This window comes from Cephus cinctus, unplaced genomic scaffold, assembly GCF_000341935.2.
Source record: "Cephus cinctus unplaced genomic scaffold, Ccin1 Ccin1_scaffold0173, whole genome shotgun sequence".
NCBI lineage: Eukaryota > Metazoa > Arthropoda > Insecta > Hymenoptera > Cephidae > Cephus > Cephus cinctus.
In genome coordinates this window covers 437,288-456,234 of record NW_014332897.1, presented here as the reverse complement: position 1 = coordinate 456,234, position 18,947 = coordinate 437,288, and the positions used below count along the sequence as shown (strand labels likewise).

Here is an 18,947-nt window from a genome sequence, read left to right as displayed (position 1 = left end):
ATCCTCAGAATTCAAGACAATTAAGATCTTAAAGATTTTCCCGTTGGACCGTTTGAAAGTTCACCTCATCCAGAAGGCTCTCCATTGACCCGTCATTGCACTTGGCTTCAAAGGATTATGTGACTGACGCGAGCAACGTTTATTGTTACGCCGTCATCAGTGACTCCGCCGTGACTGTACTTCCCTTAAAGTTCGTCTTTACTAATGAAAACGTCGCTACGATGCTGGAGCGCAGTGACTACCAATGGCTCGCAATTTGTTTAGCTTGTGTTTCTCCAAGAAAAAGAATGTCCTGAAGAGGCGCAACAAGCGGAGACGCAGCCACAGCAGCATCCTCGATTGGCCAGAGTTCTCTCTCTCTCTCTCTCTCTCTCTCTGCCATTCGTCTCGTTACTCATCCTTCAGTCGAGAATTACCGGTTCGCGCCCGAATTTGAGAATTCCAAGTTTAGAATCTACTATAGAGTATTGACGCTCTTAGACATTTTGAAAACGTCCAGTTTGAACAGTGACGTGTTCACAGAGAACATGTTGCGAGGCTACTGAATTCTATTACGGGGTTCTGACAGCAGAGAAAACGTGACTATTATTTCCCAACTCGAGAAAAAGGTTTTCCCTTCCGTTTGACACTTGACCCTTTTAGAAGTTTGACTAGCGCCGCTTCCGGAGCAAATGCTCGATATATCGCTTTGCCTGAGGTATCTGATGCTGTCAGTATAATTTATGAGTTCGTTTGATCTGAAATTCTTCGTTTCAGCGCCTTTGTAGTATCTTGCTGATCGCGTAGAATCGTTTCTTAAACTCAACAAAGCATACGAGTATAATAATTTTTCAAATGAACGAGGGAGCTAAGTTTTGCTTTATGAATGCGATTTTTATTTGATACGTCTAGGCGCCTCTACATATAGAGCCTAAGCGAAGATACAAAAATGATAACATTAACGATAAGTACTATAAAATATAGTAATGAGATTAACTTATTCCTTATATTAAAAGCAATAATGGTAATATCACATTGCGTCTATGCCACTCGTGACGTAGTAGGATGATAAGTGCAGCGAGTGTCCGATACGCATGTAGAACTGTTGAGCGTGACGTGAAAATCCCCAGGGTCCAGAATTCTTTGAAATCGTGGGTAACCGATCCTTCAAAGTTTCATCGACGTGGAAACAAGAATTCCGTCCTAATCGGCCGAGAGTCAAACCGCACTTAAAATCCAGTGCAGAAAGCAGCTTTCGTTGTTCCTTTTCCCCCATTTGTCATTACAGTTACTGATGCTTCGCCGCGTGAAATAGATTAAGTTAAAAGACGAAGAGTCTCTAAGCATCCTTTCAAGTTACGCCAGGACGTCGCACACCGTATATGCAGGCATATTATATACACGCGGACTGATGAGGCGATCAGGCGCAATTTACGTGACACGTATGCAGACGGAATTAATTTTTGTACCTGAGTACAAAGTGGTATTTCAATATTCGATTGATTTTCGCAGTGCGTTCGTTACGGCCAAATTCCAATAGATGCCAGAGAGGCGTTACCATCGCAACGATCTCACGTTCCCCGGCATTAATTCTCATGGGACAGTGAGTGCTTTCTCCTCTCTCTCTCTCGCTCTCTCTCTCTCTCTCTCGCTCTCTCTCTCTCTCTCTCTCTCTCTCTCTCTCTCTCTCTCTCTCTCTCTCTCTCTCTCTCTCTCCCCAAAGTGACTTTGCCTTCAACACTTGTCGATTTTCGGGCACATTGTTACTTATACCTGATGGCAGTAAAAGAACGTGAGGCAAATTCGATTGGCTAGTAACTTAACTTGACTTACGTAACTTAATTTAATTTAATAATTAATTAATATAATACTCGAATATATGCATATTATTTTTGTTTTCAGCTGATTTCTGGCTTCTTATGTGATCGTTTTTTGGTAAATTATTCACTAAAAAAGATTATATGACTGTGCTATGTAAAACCTGCCTATGGCCATCAGGAAGCTTAGCTCCTGGGTCAAATAAATAATTCTCTCTCTCTCTCTCTCTCTCTCTCTCTCTCTCTCTCTCTCTCTCTCTCTCTCTCTCTCTCTCTCTCTCCCTCCCTCCCTCCCTCCCTCCCTCTCTCTGTCTCTCTTTCTTTCACACACACGCACACATATATCGATCTCGCTCGTGCACGACATGGTCCACGCTATTTTCTCGATCGTTTACGCCTCCTTCTTGTTCACTTATTTACGTCGAAGTTTGATTCGTTTTGCCGAAATTCATTCCCATCCGCGTCAGGACATTTCCGGTGAACTTGGCGTGACAGCAGCAACTTGCCGGAAATCGGAACAGGTCCGGCGAAACGGAACCGTTCGCCATTAATGCCATCAGCTGCCGATAGATGTACTTTTGCTTGCAGCTCGTCTTGTAGCCGTTAGGGACGCTGTCGAAGATCCTGCACTCGCTGTCTTCGTTCCTGAGGGAAAGGAAACATTTAATCTTTTTCCTTCTTAACCTTTCTCCCTTGGCAAACTAATGCTCCTCGCCGAACTTACTGGCACTTTTCAATTCGCACTCCCTGGGTGACGTTCCCGTGATTGACAATGTAGCGCCACTGTTTCTCCCTGTTTTCCGCCGATTTCGGAATAATCACTTGTTCCTGCGGTTTAATGGACATTTTTAGATTTTTTAGATTTTCTACTGGGCTACGCAACAATCTTGAGACGTTGAGATCGGAGCGACATGATATTACCTCCGCTGACGCAATACTTACAGTCGAGACGCAGAGCTGCGTGTCCTCAAGAGGGGAGTCTATCCGCTGTATAATATTGACGACCTGGTAAAATAAAATGGATGAAGCATCTGCGACAGGAAGTAATAAAGTTCGCTATCAAAGAGGTTCCTTTTCATTTGGTGCCTAGTCGATGTCATATAATGCCATATTTCTATGATATACGTATCAACGTGCTCAAATCAAAAGGATCAATCAGTGTTCCATACGGGCCCGAAATAAAAGTAAGAAACTATATATATCGTTCATATGTGAAATATATGCAACACATATATAGATTTGATCATGTACGGATCTTCTTCACAGTTTCATGGATGTCATATAAATATTTGTATACGGCAATAAAAGAACCGGTCTCATAACGACCTCCAAGATTCCTGCTTCCGAGCTGAATCGTCATCGTGTGATTTACGCTAGGTCAAGGAAAACTTAGTTACGTCATCAATGAACGTCCTCTAATCTAATCGCTGTCGTTCTGTCGTCTAGGAATGAAAACTGCAAATTGAATTACGTCAAATCACAATTTCCTTTACGTTGGAACCCAAAGAATGATGAGCTCACCTCATCGACTCCTGTGAAGTATTTAAGATTTTCCTGCTCCCTGATGGCCGTTTGAATATAACCTTCCGGATAATCTGGAGAGTGCTCGCAGTAGGTGTTATCCTTGCAAATGGATGCTGGACCCGGAACGAATCTGTGAGCTTGAGATTCATTCTCCTCGGACGGGAAGACGATCTTCTCGTCGGCCTGCATAGAGTCCATTGCAGTGGGCACTAAAAGTATGGAGAAGGTGAATTTTTACTGGATTTTTTTACTGGATAAATCTTCCAAAGAATATGTTAGGTCGCCACTCACTCCCTGACATCCGCGGATTGTATTCCCTTCTGACATTCGACCGCGTCTTTCCTTGACTCTGGGAAGACGAGTAATTGGAACTGTCCCCCGTCGAACCTAAGGTTAACTTTACGTCGCGGGTGTTTTGGTAGCTGGAGGTATCCCTCTGGAAACCCTTGGATGGATTCTCTCCCACGGATTCCCTCCACTCCTCTAGGCTCAGCAAATCCCTATTTTCTATAGCTCTTTGGACCAGCTCCGTATTCTCATCCGCATCGTAAGTCCTGCCTGACTCACCAATGCGAGCGCTGAGCGTCGCCTGACTTTTCGGCTGGTCTGCCCTATAAGCTGCGTCCTCCGGGAGACGAGTGTCGCTGGTGTACCTGATTGGCACGTAGTCGTCGTCCTCCGAGTCCTTCAGGAACGTCGGCCGTTGGAGAGGAGATCGGTAAGGACTGAACGGCTCGTCATTTTGAAACGGAGATGATCCACCAAATCCGAACCATTTGTACGGGAAGCTTCCGGTGATTTGCACTACCTGCAACAAAAAGATCATACCTTCCGATAGTCTGGTTATAGGACGACAGTAGCGACTGCAGCTTGCAGGTTCCGCCTTTAAATACAGACAATGGTGGACGAGGACGCGTGAAAGCACGAATGGACTCTTAACGAGCGGAGCCAATCAAATCGCAAATGTCAAGGCACTCTCTCCTTTTGTAGAAGCGCTCTCGCTTTTCTTCCTTCTCTTGCCTTTGCAGCCGGGATGATCGGAAATCTACTTTCTGTCCCTCTTACGGATACCCCACTTCCGTCCGATTGATGATGTTCCTACGTCACATATTCTGTAAGAGCAACGAGATCGGACAGTAGATGGACCTTCTACTATCGGGTTTTTGCCGTTTCCAGCCCAGGGGAATAGTGAGCTGCTGAGTTTGAGTAACGGACTGACGCGTCGCTCGGTCGGGCCTCCGCCCGGGCACAAATTTCGATGTGCGGAACCGAATCGATCTGAGAGCCTGTTTTTCTAAAGTCCTCCCGAGAATGTCATTAAACCTTCGGTCGATTTATATTCTCCTCTCGTTAGCCCTCACTTAGCGCGCGAACATCCGATCTGGGAATTCTCGAGCGGAAACCTTATCGGCTCCTATTGGTTCGTGATTGGCATAACCGCAATCGGTTTCTCCATAAGATCGATCCAGCATCCGCTGCTGTACGATTATTTCGGTGACAATTGAGAATGAGGGTACTCTGGTGGTTGTTATTCGCCGGCGAGGAGTGAGCGTCATTGGCAATCAGCCGGTCGACCGGCCGGCCGACGCTGCGAATGCCGGCCGGAACGGCAATGAGAAATGGCGACGGGCGGATCGCGCAATGCATACGCAGACGAGCGCGCGCGCAATCGCACATGGACGCGGAGTCTCCCAGGGAATTCCAGCGGAGTCTCGGATAAACATTCGAACACACGTGCACGTTCGCCGAGCGAAAGAAGTTCTCCGATGTAGCGGGTTTTGTGTCTTACATAATTTCTTACATGTCTCGGGGGACTCAGTCATTCCGATGGGCAAAGGTCAGGATCTTGAGTTCAGGCTGCTGATTCGGCGCTCTTAGGGCCTAATCGGTGGGTCCCTCGCGTACAGTATTCCTGGCGACATTACTCACCTCCTAATTATTTTTAGCGACAAATAAAAAGAGTCGTCATATCGAACACCAGGCACGATCTCCTCTCTCTCTCTCTCTCTCTCTCTCTCTCCCGCAGCTCAATTTACATTGGCAATGCTTTTTCTCAAAGATGATCGAACACCAGGCACGATCTCCTGGGTCCCTCGCGTACAGTATTCCTGGCGACATTACTCACCTCCTAATTATTTTTAGCGACAAATAAAAAGAGTCGTCATATCGAACACCAGGCACGATCTCCTCTCTCTCTCTCTCTCTCTCTCTCTCTCCCGCAGCTCAATTTACATTGGCAATGCTTTTTCTCAAAGATGATGCGTGACAAATCAGTCGAAAACAATCGAAAACCATTCGTTACCGCGAACATGCGAATATGGAAATATGTTCACGAGTTCAGTAAATCTGCTTAAGCGTTTACGTTTTTCAGATGACATATTTATAGCGACATGTTTGGCGAGTCGGAGTTGTACGAAAATACAGAGTCGTAATAATCTCGATGTCTTCTGCGTAACGTCTCGCCGATATTCTCGAGATCGAATATGAGCAAGGATAACCAGTTAATCTGTCGGCGCACGAGACATCTTCCAGGGGGCTCTCTTGTTTCTCTTGGACGCCGTCTCTCTTTTACGTGTAATTGAGCCTCCCAGTCTCAGGTCGGGCTGGGATGATCTATTCCCTCGGAGGGGGAACCGCAAACGAAAACGAAGTATCATTGTAACGGGGGCCCGATCGATCCCTTTCTCTTTCGTTTTTATCCTCCTTTATTTTGCCTCATCTTTTATTCGTTCGGCGCGATCCAGCCAATCGCGGAAATCTCGAGGACTTTTACGATTATTCTCGGAATCGCCCGTACACAAGCGTCCTATGCAAATAAGATGGTGCCGTGGTTGCATAATGATATTGACAAAAGCTGGGAGGTTCTTTCGACTCTTTCTTTCGCTCGCAGCGACGCGTTATTATACGAGCGGTGCGTGGTGACTGCGTGAAATCGCGGCACTTCGCTTAAGCGACTTTTTTCAGAGGAACGCTTCAACATCTAAATGGAGATACTTTCGATTTCCATAGGAGCCAACGTGCGCTTGGCTCAAGATAAAGAAAAGAAAATCGTTAAGGCAGTCGCGTGCGTCCACGTGTTCTCGAGTTCTACGAGCAATTAATGACACCCTCGATTACGTACAGTCAGCTATTTCTATTAATCGATTTTTCTCTCTGTCCCACTCGTGCTATTTAAGTAGGAAAACTCAGTCGATAAATCCAGACATTAATGACACTGAGTGTACGACTCCGAACACGTGGCTCCGTCTTCATTCGTTTGTTATTAGAAATTGAACATGCAGCAATACAAAGTTCTTTCAACATACGATTCTTATTCATTCACATTGGAGTACATTCAAGTTTACCATTACTACACGAATTGGACAATCGCAGAACAGAGCAAAATTTACATCAAAATTCCTTCTGGTCCACATCTCGCTGCACCGTGCACACAGCCGCAACACTCGCAACATCCCCCGAGGCTTTGGTCGTCGTCGACTGGGCTGCTCTGCCACCCATTTGCCACCCATTTGCCACCCATTTGCCATCCATTCCCAACTGTTCTACGATTGACCATCCTCTTTCCTCTCTCAGATCCATTAGCCTCCTTCCTTCGGCATTTTGTCTTTTCTCTTTCGACTTCCATCCTCGTCCATCCTCGCTCGTCGTACGTTCCTCCTTTAGCCTCTATTATTGCCTTCCATTCCCCAATCGATCCTTCCGTCTCTTCTGTTAACCTCTATACTTCCTCTATGAGTCCCCGTACGATTAATGTCCTTTTCTGGGCCCCTTCTACAGTCTCACTCTCAGCCCTTTTTCGGTCTTCGTAATTTATACTTACCTCCCTGCTGTGCACTATACATAATCCTCTTTGCTTCTCTGTTCTCTCTGTGAATAAGTTTGGCCCCATCTAACGGTTCAAATTCCTTTTAAAAAGAGCCGCCAAGACAAAAGCTTTTTGGTGCAATACTCGAATGTCAGAGAGGGACCCTTCGTTGCGCCGCGGGGCGCCGACCACTGTCCAGTACCTGCGCGAACGTTTGGCTCCATAATTCCGTTAATTTTGCAAATTGTACAATGACATTTTATTAGTGTAATATTAAAGGGCAGTACAAACGAAATATATTATTTTTGTAAAATCGATTTATTCGACCCCACCAAAGCTGTATAACCCCTTAAGTGACTTTTGCAGAGGACCACTTCAACATCTAAATGGAGGTAATTTCGATTTCTATGGGAGCTACTGTGCGTTTAGGCGATGAAAAAAAAAGCATAAGTCAATGACACTCTGAATTATGTAGACCGACCGAAGACCTACTTGGAATTTTCGAAATTACCAGAACAATAGTGGCACCGGTCAGGATTATTTGCAATGTCCAGGAGTGACTTACCAGCAGAAGAGTGAGTACGGTTGTGAACAGGGGTGATCCCAAAACTTTGTCAGCCCTAGGAACCATTGTTGGCCAGCTGTGAGCTATCAGTTCTTATCGCGCACTTAAACGATTCAGTCCTGCGCGCAACGAGCACGCGTGTACCACGATAAATCGAATGAAATTAGGGAAAATTCGACAGGCAGCCTGAGCAGCTTTTTCTTCAACAGACACGCTCGCACGCACGACAAAGCGAATATCGGTTTACTGTTTGGCCGACTGGTCGCGCGTGGTACCGGTGTACCTCGTATATTGACACACTCCTAAGACACTCTTGGCGCATATTCATGAACGCAGACACGACCCGAGAATCTCCGTTCGCCCCCCGGCTTCCTCTTCCTCGTTCTCTTCAAGTGCTCCTTTTCGCGCCGCACCTGACGCTCAGGCACCCCGACGCCGAAGTTTGGTGCCCTGGTCCACGAGCGCCGATCGACTCCCGAAGGAATGGAGACTCTGGGAAAGCACAGGCGACCTTGGGCGAGCGAGGAAGGCGAGGAAGGCGAGGAAGGCGAGGAGGCTCCACCTGCTAGCTGCACGTTTCACGAGGAGTTGCACCTGATTGACCTGCAGTCAGCTGCCATTCGCGTTATTTATGCTAATGACATAGTGCGCCCCATAGTGGGGAACTGCGCTACTCGAGAGACTCGAAAGACTCGACAGTGGGGGGGGGGCGTGCGTGGTCAAGTAGCGCTTGATAGTATTTCCACGCATTGACTCGGCGAGTCGGGGAGGAGGGCGAGGGGGGAGGGAACGCGCGCGGTTGGCGGCGTCGCGAGAGCCATTTACTTAAGCCGCGTTTTTAAAGACAAACTCTTTACCTGCTAGACTTACTTGCTGCTGGTAAGGCAGCAAGTCAGCTACGCGCGATACCTGCAATCAAGTTACGACGGCAGCTCCTTGTTCAGCGCTACTCTGGACTCCGGAGACTCCGGAGACTCCGGTGACTATGATGCAAGAGCGAAGGGTCATTCGAAGAGCGATTCAGGACTGCCTGCGCGTCGTCCTCGATCTGATTTTACAGCCAATCGCACTGATCCCTTACCCATGTGTACTTAGGCTTCATTGGAAACAAAGAAAGCCACACGGACGTCACATGCGAGTGGGACGTAATTTGCACTTCCCTCCCCACCCCCCTGCGCCATCCACCTTCGTCCCCGGTTACACTTCCCGTCAGTCTTCGCGTCTCCCGTGACGTCATTTCCTCCGAGGAAGATAAGGTTAAGAAAATTGAAGCTTTCTTAAGAACATTCTAGAAGTCGGGACCGATGACGAATGCGCAATGACCATTTCCTGTTTCCGCTGGAAAATTATGTACCGGGTGGTCTGCTGCACGACGCACTGTATACGTATACAGTGCGCTGCACACAGGCGATCTGCCCGCAGGATATTGCGGAGAGCGTAATCGAATAAAAAATTTGGATGGCGTCCAGAGACAAAAGCAGCTGCTGAGGCATCTTGGCAAAGGCAAAGATGCCAGAAACTTCCCTGTCGCTGGTCGAGATCACTTTCTGATTTTGAAGGACCTTGGATCTGCTTGGATCTGCTTGGATCTGCTGGATCTGCTGCCGATACGGTCGGCTGGCGTGCTCGGAAATACCCAGGACGACCAAGCGCAGGGTGGATTCACGATGGCCACGACCAATTATTCATGCCTGCCGTGTATTTAATCGTACTTGGGTGTTTTTCAAGAACAGAACCTACCAAATTGGTTCTGCTTTGAGTTTCTTCTCTTCTTTCTTTACGATTTTCTCATTCTGAAAAACTCACTTAACACGTTTGGCACACCTAGCCTGACCTTCGGCATAAAATAGATTCAATCTGCAGAGGTTAAGATTCTTGAGGCCGAGTGCAATAAACTATTACGAAACGAAGGGATTCCCTCGGACGACGCAAGTCTTGAGCCTCGAGATCGTCGACCGTCGTTCCTACGAATCTCGCAGACGCTCCGGTCTTTCGGTTTTTCGCGTCGAACAATAAGAGACCTTTGACGGCAAGAGCTGTCGGAAACAGCATCGCTCCTCCTCCGTACTGTCCTTATTGTACTGGTATTGCGTAACATGACTCTCCTGACGCAATCGCTGAATTAAACCGCCCGAGACTCACAATTAAACGCATACAGGCAGTTCTTGACATGCCAGCCGGGATCCTTCGCTCTCTAGGAGGGATCAATCGGGACGGGAAGTCGGTCGGGATCGAAGGATGTTCAGCCGCTTTAAACGTAATTCCTCACAGCAAGCAGGTTCCCGGCACCGACGGTTTCCGATACCGTCACCTGTTGCGCCTGTTTTCTCATTCACTCCTCGTGCATCATTCGCACACGCTAATTCGAGCACAATGCCGGAGCACGTATAAATATCGAAAGTGATTAGCACCGAAATGACTTTTTAACGATCCACCGTAATTACTTACGTAAGCAGGTAAATTTATCGACGGAGACGGAGAAGGGAGCGGCAAATGGCTTCTTGCAGGAGAACTCATAATTCTGACCAAGTTAAAACCGACACGAAAGCTTTAGAGATAATTTCATAAAATTTCTGTTACATTTTAAATGAGGTCAATTTCATATCTCTCCTCAGTCGCGGCAAAATAATTAAAATCTTGAGGAAGTTACTGAGACCTGCAGTGGTTAACAGGACGGACATTGCGGCTTTCCGGCTTTCCGGCTTTTAATCAGGACACGTGCCGTTGCTAAGCAGAAATATATAATATAATAATCTTACTGGACGAATCAGGCTGCGAATTAAATTTACTCAGCTCGCACTCTGTTCGAGTGCGGCTACAAGTTCAGGTCGCCGAGTTTCTTAGGACACCGTCGGTATTGCAGAGTCGCCGTTTCGTCAAAGTTCTCGAATCGACGTAATCGCGTTGAAAAATCGTCGAGTGCTCGTTGGTATAGTTATCCACGGTTAATAATGTAGTTGTCGATCCCCAGCAGAGCGATTGGCACTCCAGGCACTGGATAACGAAACCTTTACAGGAGGCAGCGAGGTAAATACCGAACGTCGGTCGAGATTAAGTTAATAACTTATTTATCTGCCTATTCATGGGAAACCTAGTCGAGATTACCATTATGGTGATTCTTTTGTCTCCGGATAATGGGGATCCAGGATAACGAATGAATCTAGAACGAAATTGGATGCTTCACCGTTCGACCCGGTTTACCTCACTTCACTGAATAATATACTCGTTATCCAATACACAAATGGTCTGAAGTAGTCCCATCGAAACGATCAAGAAGGAAGTGTAACGACTGGAGGAGGCTTCCATTTTGGAATCCGATAACTAGCCTCCCATAATTCTAGGAAGAGTCCTTGCAATTGAAGCAGTCCTACCAATTCGCGACGGTATCACTGTAATTTCTCGGGGAGGATAAGTAATTCCTGTAATTATCGAATTGTGACTGTTAAAGGTGGACGTCTCCTCGTGCGCGTACGTGGACGTACGTGCGCGTCTCACATGTGGAAGGTAGCTGCACACGAGCAAATACTCGGGAAGACCGATAAAGAGACATGTCCTCTATCCATGCCGAACACTTTCTACTCTGGTTTCATCGAAAAAGATCATTTACGTAATTGGCTACTATGAAAATTCATTAAATGAGAATTATTGAATATTCGGCAAGCGTCCTGTCATCTACCGAAAAGAGAGAGTGGAGGAACGGCAGAGGTTGGAATGGCACAAGCCGATATTTTCGTTGGTTGCTTTTTCAGGAAAGGCAGTTGGGGAGACAGGAAGCGCAAAGACTATGATTTCCTAAATATAATTTTGGACGGCGCTCCTCGATACGAACAAGCAAGAAAGTAAACTGCACCTACTGCTAATCTTCTTGGTTTACGGAGAATGCGGTAATTCGTCCACCTATGGGTCGTCTGACTAGTCTATTACGTGGGAATAATTAATTCCAGGTTTGAGAGAAAGTGAGTCCCGTTCGGTTAGGAGATATTTCGGTCCGGCCCTTTCAATTAGCAATCCTAGAGCGGGAATTTTTTAATGAATCTTAGGCCAGAAGGATTTAATTGTATCATGGAAATGATTTTAGTGCGGTCCTTGTTCGATACAGACTGTATATATGTATACATATATCACATACGAAAGAGTGTATAATAATTCGATGATCGAATAATTAACCCTTAGCTGGATCCTTTGTCTGTGATAACATAGCTGACGAGTGGGGTCATTGAAGACCCCAAAGAAAATTTAGTTATAAAATCAACTGTTTTTAATATTTTGGCTTGAAATTTTTTTTGGTTATTTCTTAACACATATTTTTTAAGATAAAACCTTCTGTAGATCGAGTTTTTTTTAAAGATTTAAAAAATCCTTCAAAATTTTAAAGATCCTGAATGTACGAGAATCGCGATTGAAAAATAGCTGAGTCAAATTGACCCCATGGATCCAGCCAAGGGTTAAGATAGCATTGGTATACATAGGATCCATTATTCAGTAGATCCGCAACAATTTCACCAGTTCACTTTCATCAGCGCGACTATTCGCGAATCCCAATGAAATTTAGCAGAATGTCTCGACCCTGCAAATTAAGCAGCAGCGATGCACTTACTTTTCCAGCCGTCGACTTGCATCGAGACGCCATGCGTTTCCAAGACGCACGGGGAGTTTTGATGGCGAAAACAAATAACGGCATATCGTGCCATTGATTCTTAGTTCTTTCGGGGTCTTTTATTCGAAAAATAAGGAAAACAAGCAACCTTCTCAACTTTCCGTAAATTCGCTCTCCGTTCTGTTTTTTCCATTTTTTGCAAATTGAATTTCACTTTCCATGGAGCGAGAGACGCGAGGAGGGAACCAGGCTCGATAAAAAGATAATGAGGTACTATATTAAGTAAGAACGTAGAAGCGACGTGCGCCAAATGCATCGCGACGGCACGTATTCATTTTCAGTGACGAAGGCCGAACGTCCCTTCACCCAACTCGTTTCCAGGCAAAACTCTATTTCGAGCGCTTGGCCGAATAATGGTTTGTATTAAAAAATAAAAAACGGCTAATCGAGTCTCGGTATTAACGCGTTATTGCTTGTCAATTTTCCAAAGTAGAGAAATCTACTATCCCCTTAAACTCTAATACTTTGCATAACGTTATGAAGTCGTGAGGGAGCCGTGCCGATTGGCTGCTGTGCGCCAATAATTAGGACATATTCCGAAAACGCCGGAATCACGTCTCTGCGCTCGAACTGCCAATGGATCTTGAGATGAGTTCCTGAGCCACCGAAATTGAAATTTTCAAGAACACTGAATCCTGCCAATAAGCATTCCGTCCTTTTATTTTCGCAACTTTTTAAATAAAATTGTGGAATATGCATACTGTTTACAATAAAATTTGATTTTGAAGTATTAGGTTCCTATCATTTACTTTCTTAATCTGAAAGAATCTCCCAAGTGTCACAACTCCCGGTGTAAGTACGGTCGATTTTCTAGAAATCAATAAAAACGGAGATAAAATAGCTGTCCTTTATGATGGATCCCTATTTTTTAAACTTTCCCAGGCAAACCGATAATTTAAATTTCAATTTGCCTGGCTCATCCAAGCGTAGCCCATGTCATTCCACAGGAAATACTTCATTGCGGCTAGTTCCTTGCCAACTGCCTACGTAATTCGCACCCTATAATATAAGGTATGGTAACCAAAAAAGAAATTTATAATACAATACTCTTTATTTCGTCCGTTGCGAGCCTCACCTCCTTCCATTTACATGGATACCTCGCGTAGTTACAAGGACCCACTGATCTACGTTCGATAACTCTGCGCTCGCAAAGGATAAGCGATAGTGTTTTTGCGATAGAAAGGACAAAAAAATGCTTTAAAAAAGACAACGAGAGGGAACGATTTTCGATAGCTCCATAAAGGCCATCCTGTTAAAATCAAAGCTGATGAAGCGTGTCCGGAAATTTCGGCAGAGAAGGAAGAGGGTGTACCAAGTGGCAACTGGCAACCTCACGGTGGGAGAGAGTATATAGAGAGGAAATGGGTGAAGGCGCTGGTCAGTGAGTTCAGTGAGAGTGCCGTGTGCTTCCTCCGGTCTAGCGCGAAATTCACAATGCAGGTACGAAATACAAGGTAGTGAGGCTGATTAAAGAAGATGGGTCGGATTCAGGAGGACAGTGAAAGTGCTTTAAAAATGCATGTCTCGTTATCGTGGGAATCCTTTGAATTTTTAAAAATCAAACCTTTCTTGCGACCGTCAGGACCGATCGCATCTCCACGCACGAGGCGTAATCTTTGGAAGTGAAGGTCCCGGCAGAGCACAAGTTCATCCACGTGAAAGTTTTAAAAGAAAGCTCAGGCTGGACGCTCCTATCCTTTTTACGCATACTCAGCCCTGTGTGACAGGTCTTCCTAGTTTGGTTTTTGTCTTTGAAAATTGAGACGAAGAGAGAGAGAGAGAGAGAGAGAGAGAGAGAGAGAGAGAAAAGGTGCTGAGGATGTTTCGAAGGCGCAAACTCGATGGAATTGGAAAGAATCTGGGTCGAGTCTGAGCGACTCCGGGTACAAGATCAAGGACACACCTTTTACCTCGGGCCACGATCACTTTCGTTCAGGAGGACTTTGTCCTTTGCCAGACTCCGGAGGTTTCATCGCGGTCTTTGAACCCGATGAATTTCTCGCGAATCCCCCGAATCCCCCGAATCCTCGTAGGAGAAGGTGAAGCGATCGGCATCGGTTCTTCGGGCCTCGCGTCACGCCGTCTCAAATTCACTCGACCGATAACACACGATTCTTCTTTTTCTTTCTCGTGGACAATGCGACAGGCCAAACGACGATTCTTTCCACGAGGCTTCATTATTTTACGACACTTGGCGAATCGCGTGTGGGCGTCAGTGTCGAGTGCGCGTACATGTTGCTTGCTGTTGCTGTCCATCCTGCCTTGCTTTCACCAGAGTCGCTCCACTTGCTGCAAGGCGACACACGAGCCTACCCGCGCTGCTCTGCACTTCAGTGCCTTCCGAGTTGCCGGAAATTGGCCAAAGTCCTTGCTTTCTGGCCGGCATCGAAAACAAGAGATAATTACCGAGTCGCTCGATTCTATAGAAAGTAATGACACCCGCACGCTGATGTCTGATTCCCCTCGAGCCTCGGATCTATTAGACAAGGACGAACGTGCACAAAATGTTAATATGAAATTACGTGTCGCGTGGTCGTGACCCGGTTCATGCGTTTCATTATGCCTTCGCGCCTTTGGACTCGATGCTTCGTCCGTTCGATGTAACTGACTCGATTAATTTAGGTTCCTTCTTTCCCTGTAAATTCTGCCCTCCCGCTTTCACAGGAAAAATGAGCTCAGTCAGAACGCTTCGATCTATTGACAGATCCAATGTTTTATTCGATAGTATATAGCGCGAAGCCCATTCGACCTAATGCGTTTTGCCAGTTAAGACGTTTTGCACGTGGATCACACGTGCACCCTCCGGTCGCAATGCTCGCCCGATCACGATGGAAAGAGGTTGACAATTTAATCGTGATGGATTTCGATTTCAGCTGTTGGCGCTCCTGATGATATCATGCTGCGCGATGACACAGTCCGCCTCCCTTCAGGGTCCTTCCAATCCAAAAGTCAGTCAAGCTCAAGAAGCAGAGATACTGGAGAAGGCCGCAGCACAGCTTCAAAGGTTGGCTCCCTTCAAAAGGTCGACCGATCCCGAGGTGGACCATCAAGCCTATTTCCCATTCTCACCGGAAGAACTGCAGACGGAATTCGAAAGAACGAAACGGTCGCACGAGTCTCAAACGTCCCTCGATCCTCTGAACGATGCGGAACTCGAACTCCTCGATCAGGAAAGGATAAAGAGATCCGGCGGTTTCCTATCGGGAATCGCAAATACAATTCTTAGCAAATTGGCCAGCGCTTCTGCAGGCGCCTCCAGTGGAGTCGCAGGCGCCAGCAGCGCGTCCAGCGGGAAGAGTCATCCAGTCGAGATCGTCGAATACGGACCGCCGGTTCAATCCGTAAGTTCTTTTTCTTTAATCCTGGCTTGACTTTTACGTGACTCTTACGTTTTACGAAAAAAACGTTGTACATAGAGGGACTTGTGTTATAACGTTTATCCATGGGAATCTAGGTCTTGTGAATTTCTATTAAGGAGGGAAACCCAATCTACTTTTTCTCGATTATTTATCTTAGGTTCTTCTGGTTCGCCACAAGACGTCCCGCGACAGCCTCCACATCTCGTCCAACCGGTCTATCTTAGATCCTAGATCCTCGATCATTAATCCCATACAAGAGATTTGGTCCAACCGATAACACGAACGTGGAACTAAATTACGTAAAAAGAAATAAAAAATGTGTTCCGCAGTACGATGACAAGTCCTTCGATGTGTGGGCGTTCAAGAAGGCGATTCTCAACACGCTTTTCCAAGCGCTTAAAGCCATAAGCGGCGGCGCGATCGCCCTTAAGGGTCAACTGATCAAAGGGGGTGGTCACCTTATCTCTGCCAAAGGCAGAATAATCAGCGCCAAGGGGGAGGCCATATCGTCCCTTGGCCGTCACATAGCGAGCAGTGCTCTCTTGACTCCGCCAAAGAGCAGCCATTCCCATCCTGACTACACCTACGGCTCCCCGGCCGTCATTAGCGGTGAGTAATTTCAATTGATCCATTTTTCTACCGGCAGAATAATTAAAAAGTCTTTCTGGTCGCCCGCAATCTGATCGGTCTGATCGTTAACAGGTCACGACGTCAGCTACGACGGTCCACCTCCCAGTGCTCACGGATACTCATCTTCCGGACCATCAGCATCCGCCTACGCCTCACCTTCGGACGGTACGTCAGTGCCTTGATCACTTGCATTGTCTTACTTGGTTATTCTTTGAAAACTCTCCCAACGCTCGGTGACTATCGGCCCAAACAGCGCGGAAGGATCAAATCCGCCAGAGGAGGCTGCATGTCGTCTGGAAACATGAATATCTCGCTTATACTCGAAGATCAACCTAGCGTGACTGTAACTTTCGTCGTTCCTGAACTTGAACTCTCAGTTGCCGTCTCAGTTGGCTCAGGGGCCCCAACCGAAATTTGAAAGTCCCAGTCAATTGCCTTTTTCCTTTACTGTCCACACCAAGTCCAAATTTCTTGCTCTCTTGAGTATCGTTTTGCCTATCCACGTCATTGGAAGTTCCTCCTTTAAGAAAGTATTGAAAATCGCGTACGGTACGCGTTGCTCATTGAAAAAAAAAAAAATGATAAGAGCCCAGCTAGAAGAACCGGACTTTCGAGAGCAATAAAAAAGAATGTAATTTTTTAGCAAAAATAATTTTTCCTAAAAGACGTATATTTCACACGGAAAGTTCAAAGATCAACGAATTCGTGTTAATCGCGAAGTTTTTGCCTCTCGGAACCACCGACCGGCATTTCGTTTCGATGCGCATCTGAACTTTCTACTAAACATTCTCCGTCCAATCGATGACTGCTCTCTCCATCTCTTTCACCGCCTCGTACTCTCGCGCTTCGTGTCTCTCTAAACAAAATATAAAAGTGAAACATCATCGAAACGAGTTCTCGACGACGGGCGAGCCGATACGCATGCGCGAACGTCGCGTCGCATTATAATTTTTCCACTCAAACTGATTCCGAACAGCATACTTGCTACGAGTAATACACTTTGCCTCTCTGTGCGAAACCACATATGCACACGCACCTATGATTAAGAACTTCTCGAAGATGCCGGCCGGAAGTAAGTTTCCATAGCCGCGCGTGTAACCAACGCGTGTCTTCGTTTTTCGAGTTGATGGAACTGCGAAGGACATTGAGGGGCATAGTTCGAGTGACTCCCGCTCGCCGCGGGGACTCCGGCTCCACTGTTCCACTTTCGTATCTTCCGACGGCAACCTGTGCCCACGTGAAATCGCAACGTGCATCTCGGAATGAAGAATCGAAAGTTTCTCGACGCTACGAGCAGCCGAGATTCGAGAAGGAACTGTAATATTTAGCCGCGTATTAAATTTCGCTGGAATCTTCGAATTAGCCGATCCTCCCTTTGTCTTCATTCGCTTTCTGCACAGCTGAATCGCCTTAAGCGTTAATTTACTCGTCCCGCTGAATTACGGGCTCGCTTAGAATTAATTTAAACCGGGCAACACAAAAATGCCCGCTGCAGCAGCTAACTGACCGACAGACGTTACGTTTACAGACGATGCTCATGCGGGCCTACTGATCCTGAAACCGATCAAACCGGAGCACAATCACGACGAAGACCATTCTCATCAAGACCATCATCAACTGGACTTGGACCCACGACATCCCAGCTTGGCCGCCCTCGAGGAGAGTTTCGGTGGCTCCCCGAAGGGGAGCAATTCCGCGACCTCCTCTAGCTCCCAAGGACACTCTTATCATCTAGATGACGGTTACTATAAGGAGCACAAGGACGAGCACCAATACGAGCCAGCGACGAGCTACGGACTGCCTGATCACTCGACGTTAAACAAATACGAGGGCGAGAAGCTTCAGGACGCAAATCACGAGCATTCGAACATCCAGGATCATCAAGTGGATCAAGTGGAACCTCAGAAGATTCAGTCCCTCGCCTCCCCCTTCGGTTCGCCCTCCCACGAATATCAACGACCCAACAGTCAACCGTCGCTAAGTAGCCATTCGAATTCCATTCAACAGATACAGTCGCTCCTCGAGACGCCCAACTCCCACCTGAATCCCTACGAGTTGCCAAAAATTCAGTCCTTTAACAACTTCAATGCTCTGCCGTTTTCCGCTATTCAATTGGACGAACCTCTAAAGATCCCGATCATCCCCGCGGCAAACAGTTGGTACGGAGAAAACGTTCCAAACAATTTTCCCTCGAATTTCGGGCAGCCCTCGAAGATCCCTCTAGTTTCTCAACAGTCCTTTGTAAACGGTTACGGAGCATTCAGGCGTCAAAGTGCTGTCGAAATACAACCCTCCATTGGCTTCGCTTTCAAGGATACCAAGATTCACAGGATATAGACTGATTCCCATCTGGACTCTGACAATGAGTCATCGGCCCAAGGTAAATCGCATTTCTTTTACCACTAGGAAATTTCCTAAACGAATGCGATTGACCTCTGTCTCTTTGCCATCAAGAACTCCACTTGACCAATTGACACAAGGTCAACGTATTGCATTACCTCCTTGCAACTCTGTCGCAATGCGGTCATGCGGTAATTTGGTGAAATTTTCATATTACCGCGCAAAACTTTCTTCCCAATGAGAAAGCAGATCTCAGACCCGCCCCCCCCCC

The 18,947-nt window shown here is 46.6% G+C and overlaps 3 protein-coding genes across 5 annotated transcripts in view; 2 read left to right on the top strand and 1 right to left on the bottom strand.

Moving 5' to 3' along the window:
- Positions 1 to 842: 842 nt before the first annotated feature.
- LOC107264549 lies at positions 843 to 8,315 on the bottom strand. Of its 2 annotated transcripts, XM_015732925.2 has the most exons (7): positions 7,691 to 8,315; positions 7,141 to 7,327; positions 3,612 to 4,128; positions 3,318 to 3,529; positions 2,739 to 2,801; positions 2,521 to 2,624; positions 843 to 2,441 (listed from the first exon to the last, which is right to left on the bottom strand). In XM_015732925.2, the coding sequence occupies exons 2-7, from the start codon at positions 7,207 to 7,209 to the stop codon at positions 2,213 to 2,215; spliced, it is 1,194 nt and encodes a 397-aa protein (XP_015588411.1). In that variant the 5' UTR covers positions 7,210 to 7,327; positions 7,691 to 8,315; the 3' UTR covers positions 843 to 2,212. The 2 variants fall into 2 exon arrangements, with proteins under 2 accessions (XP_015588411.1, XP_015588412.1); XM_015732926.2 differs by lacking the exon at positions 7,141 to 7,327 and having other exon boundaries at positions 7,691 to 8,308.
- Positions 8,316 to 9,063: 748 nt separating this feature from the next.
- LOC112493893 lies at positions 9,064 to 9,839 on the top strand (the record flags this gene model as incomplete). Its single annotated transcript, XM_025081796.1, is given in 1 exon segment — positions 9,064 to 9,839. A coding segment is annotated over 1 exon segment (333 nt), but the record flags the coding sequence as incomplete, so codon positions are not given.
- A 3,884-nt stretch (positions 9,840 to 13,723) lies between these two features.
- The window catches only part of LOC107264546, a 6,550-nt gene continuing 1,326 nt past the window's right edge, over positions 13,724 to 18,947 (top strand). Inside the window, exons 1-5 of one of the 2 annotated variants that reach the window (XM_015732917.1) lie at positions 13,724 to 13,787; positions 15,221 to 15,688; positions 16,036 to 16,315; positions 16,409 to 16,501; positions 17,865 to 18,716. In XM_015732917.1, the coding sequence (XP_015588403.1) occupies positions 13,782 to 13,787; positions 15,221 to 15,688; positions 16,036 to 16,315; positions 16,409 to 16,501; positions 17,865 to 18,673 (1,656 nt within the window). In that variant the 5' untranslated portion in view covers positions 13,724 to 13,781 and the 3' untranslated portion in view covers positions 18,674 to 18,716. Of the gene's footprint in view, positions 13,802 to 15,220; positions 15,689 to 16,035; positions 16,316 to 16,408; positions 16,502 to 17,864; positions 18,717 to 18,947 lie in introns of both variants that reach the window. The other variant, XM_015732919.2, reaches the window with a different exon arrangement.

Bases quoted from the DNA above. Each gene is read 5' to 3' on its own strand.
- LOC107264549 (XM_015732925.2), bottom strand. From the start codon at position 7,209: ATGGGGCCAAACTTATTCACAGAGAGAACAGAGAAGCAAAGAGGATTA. The intron at 4,129-7,140 runs GTAAGTATAAAT...TTTTTGTTGCAG, and splicing joins GTATAGTGCACAGCAGGGAG to GTAGTGCAAATCACCGGAAG. The intron at 2,802-3,317 runs GTGAGCTCATCA...TTATTTTACCAG, and splicing joins ACTTCACAGGAGTCGATGAG to GTCGTCAATATTATACAGCG.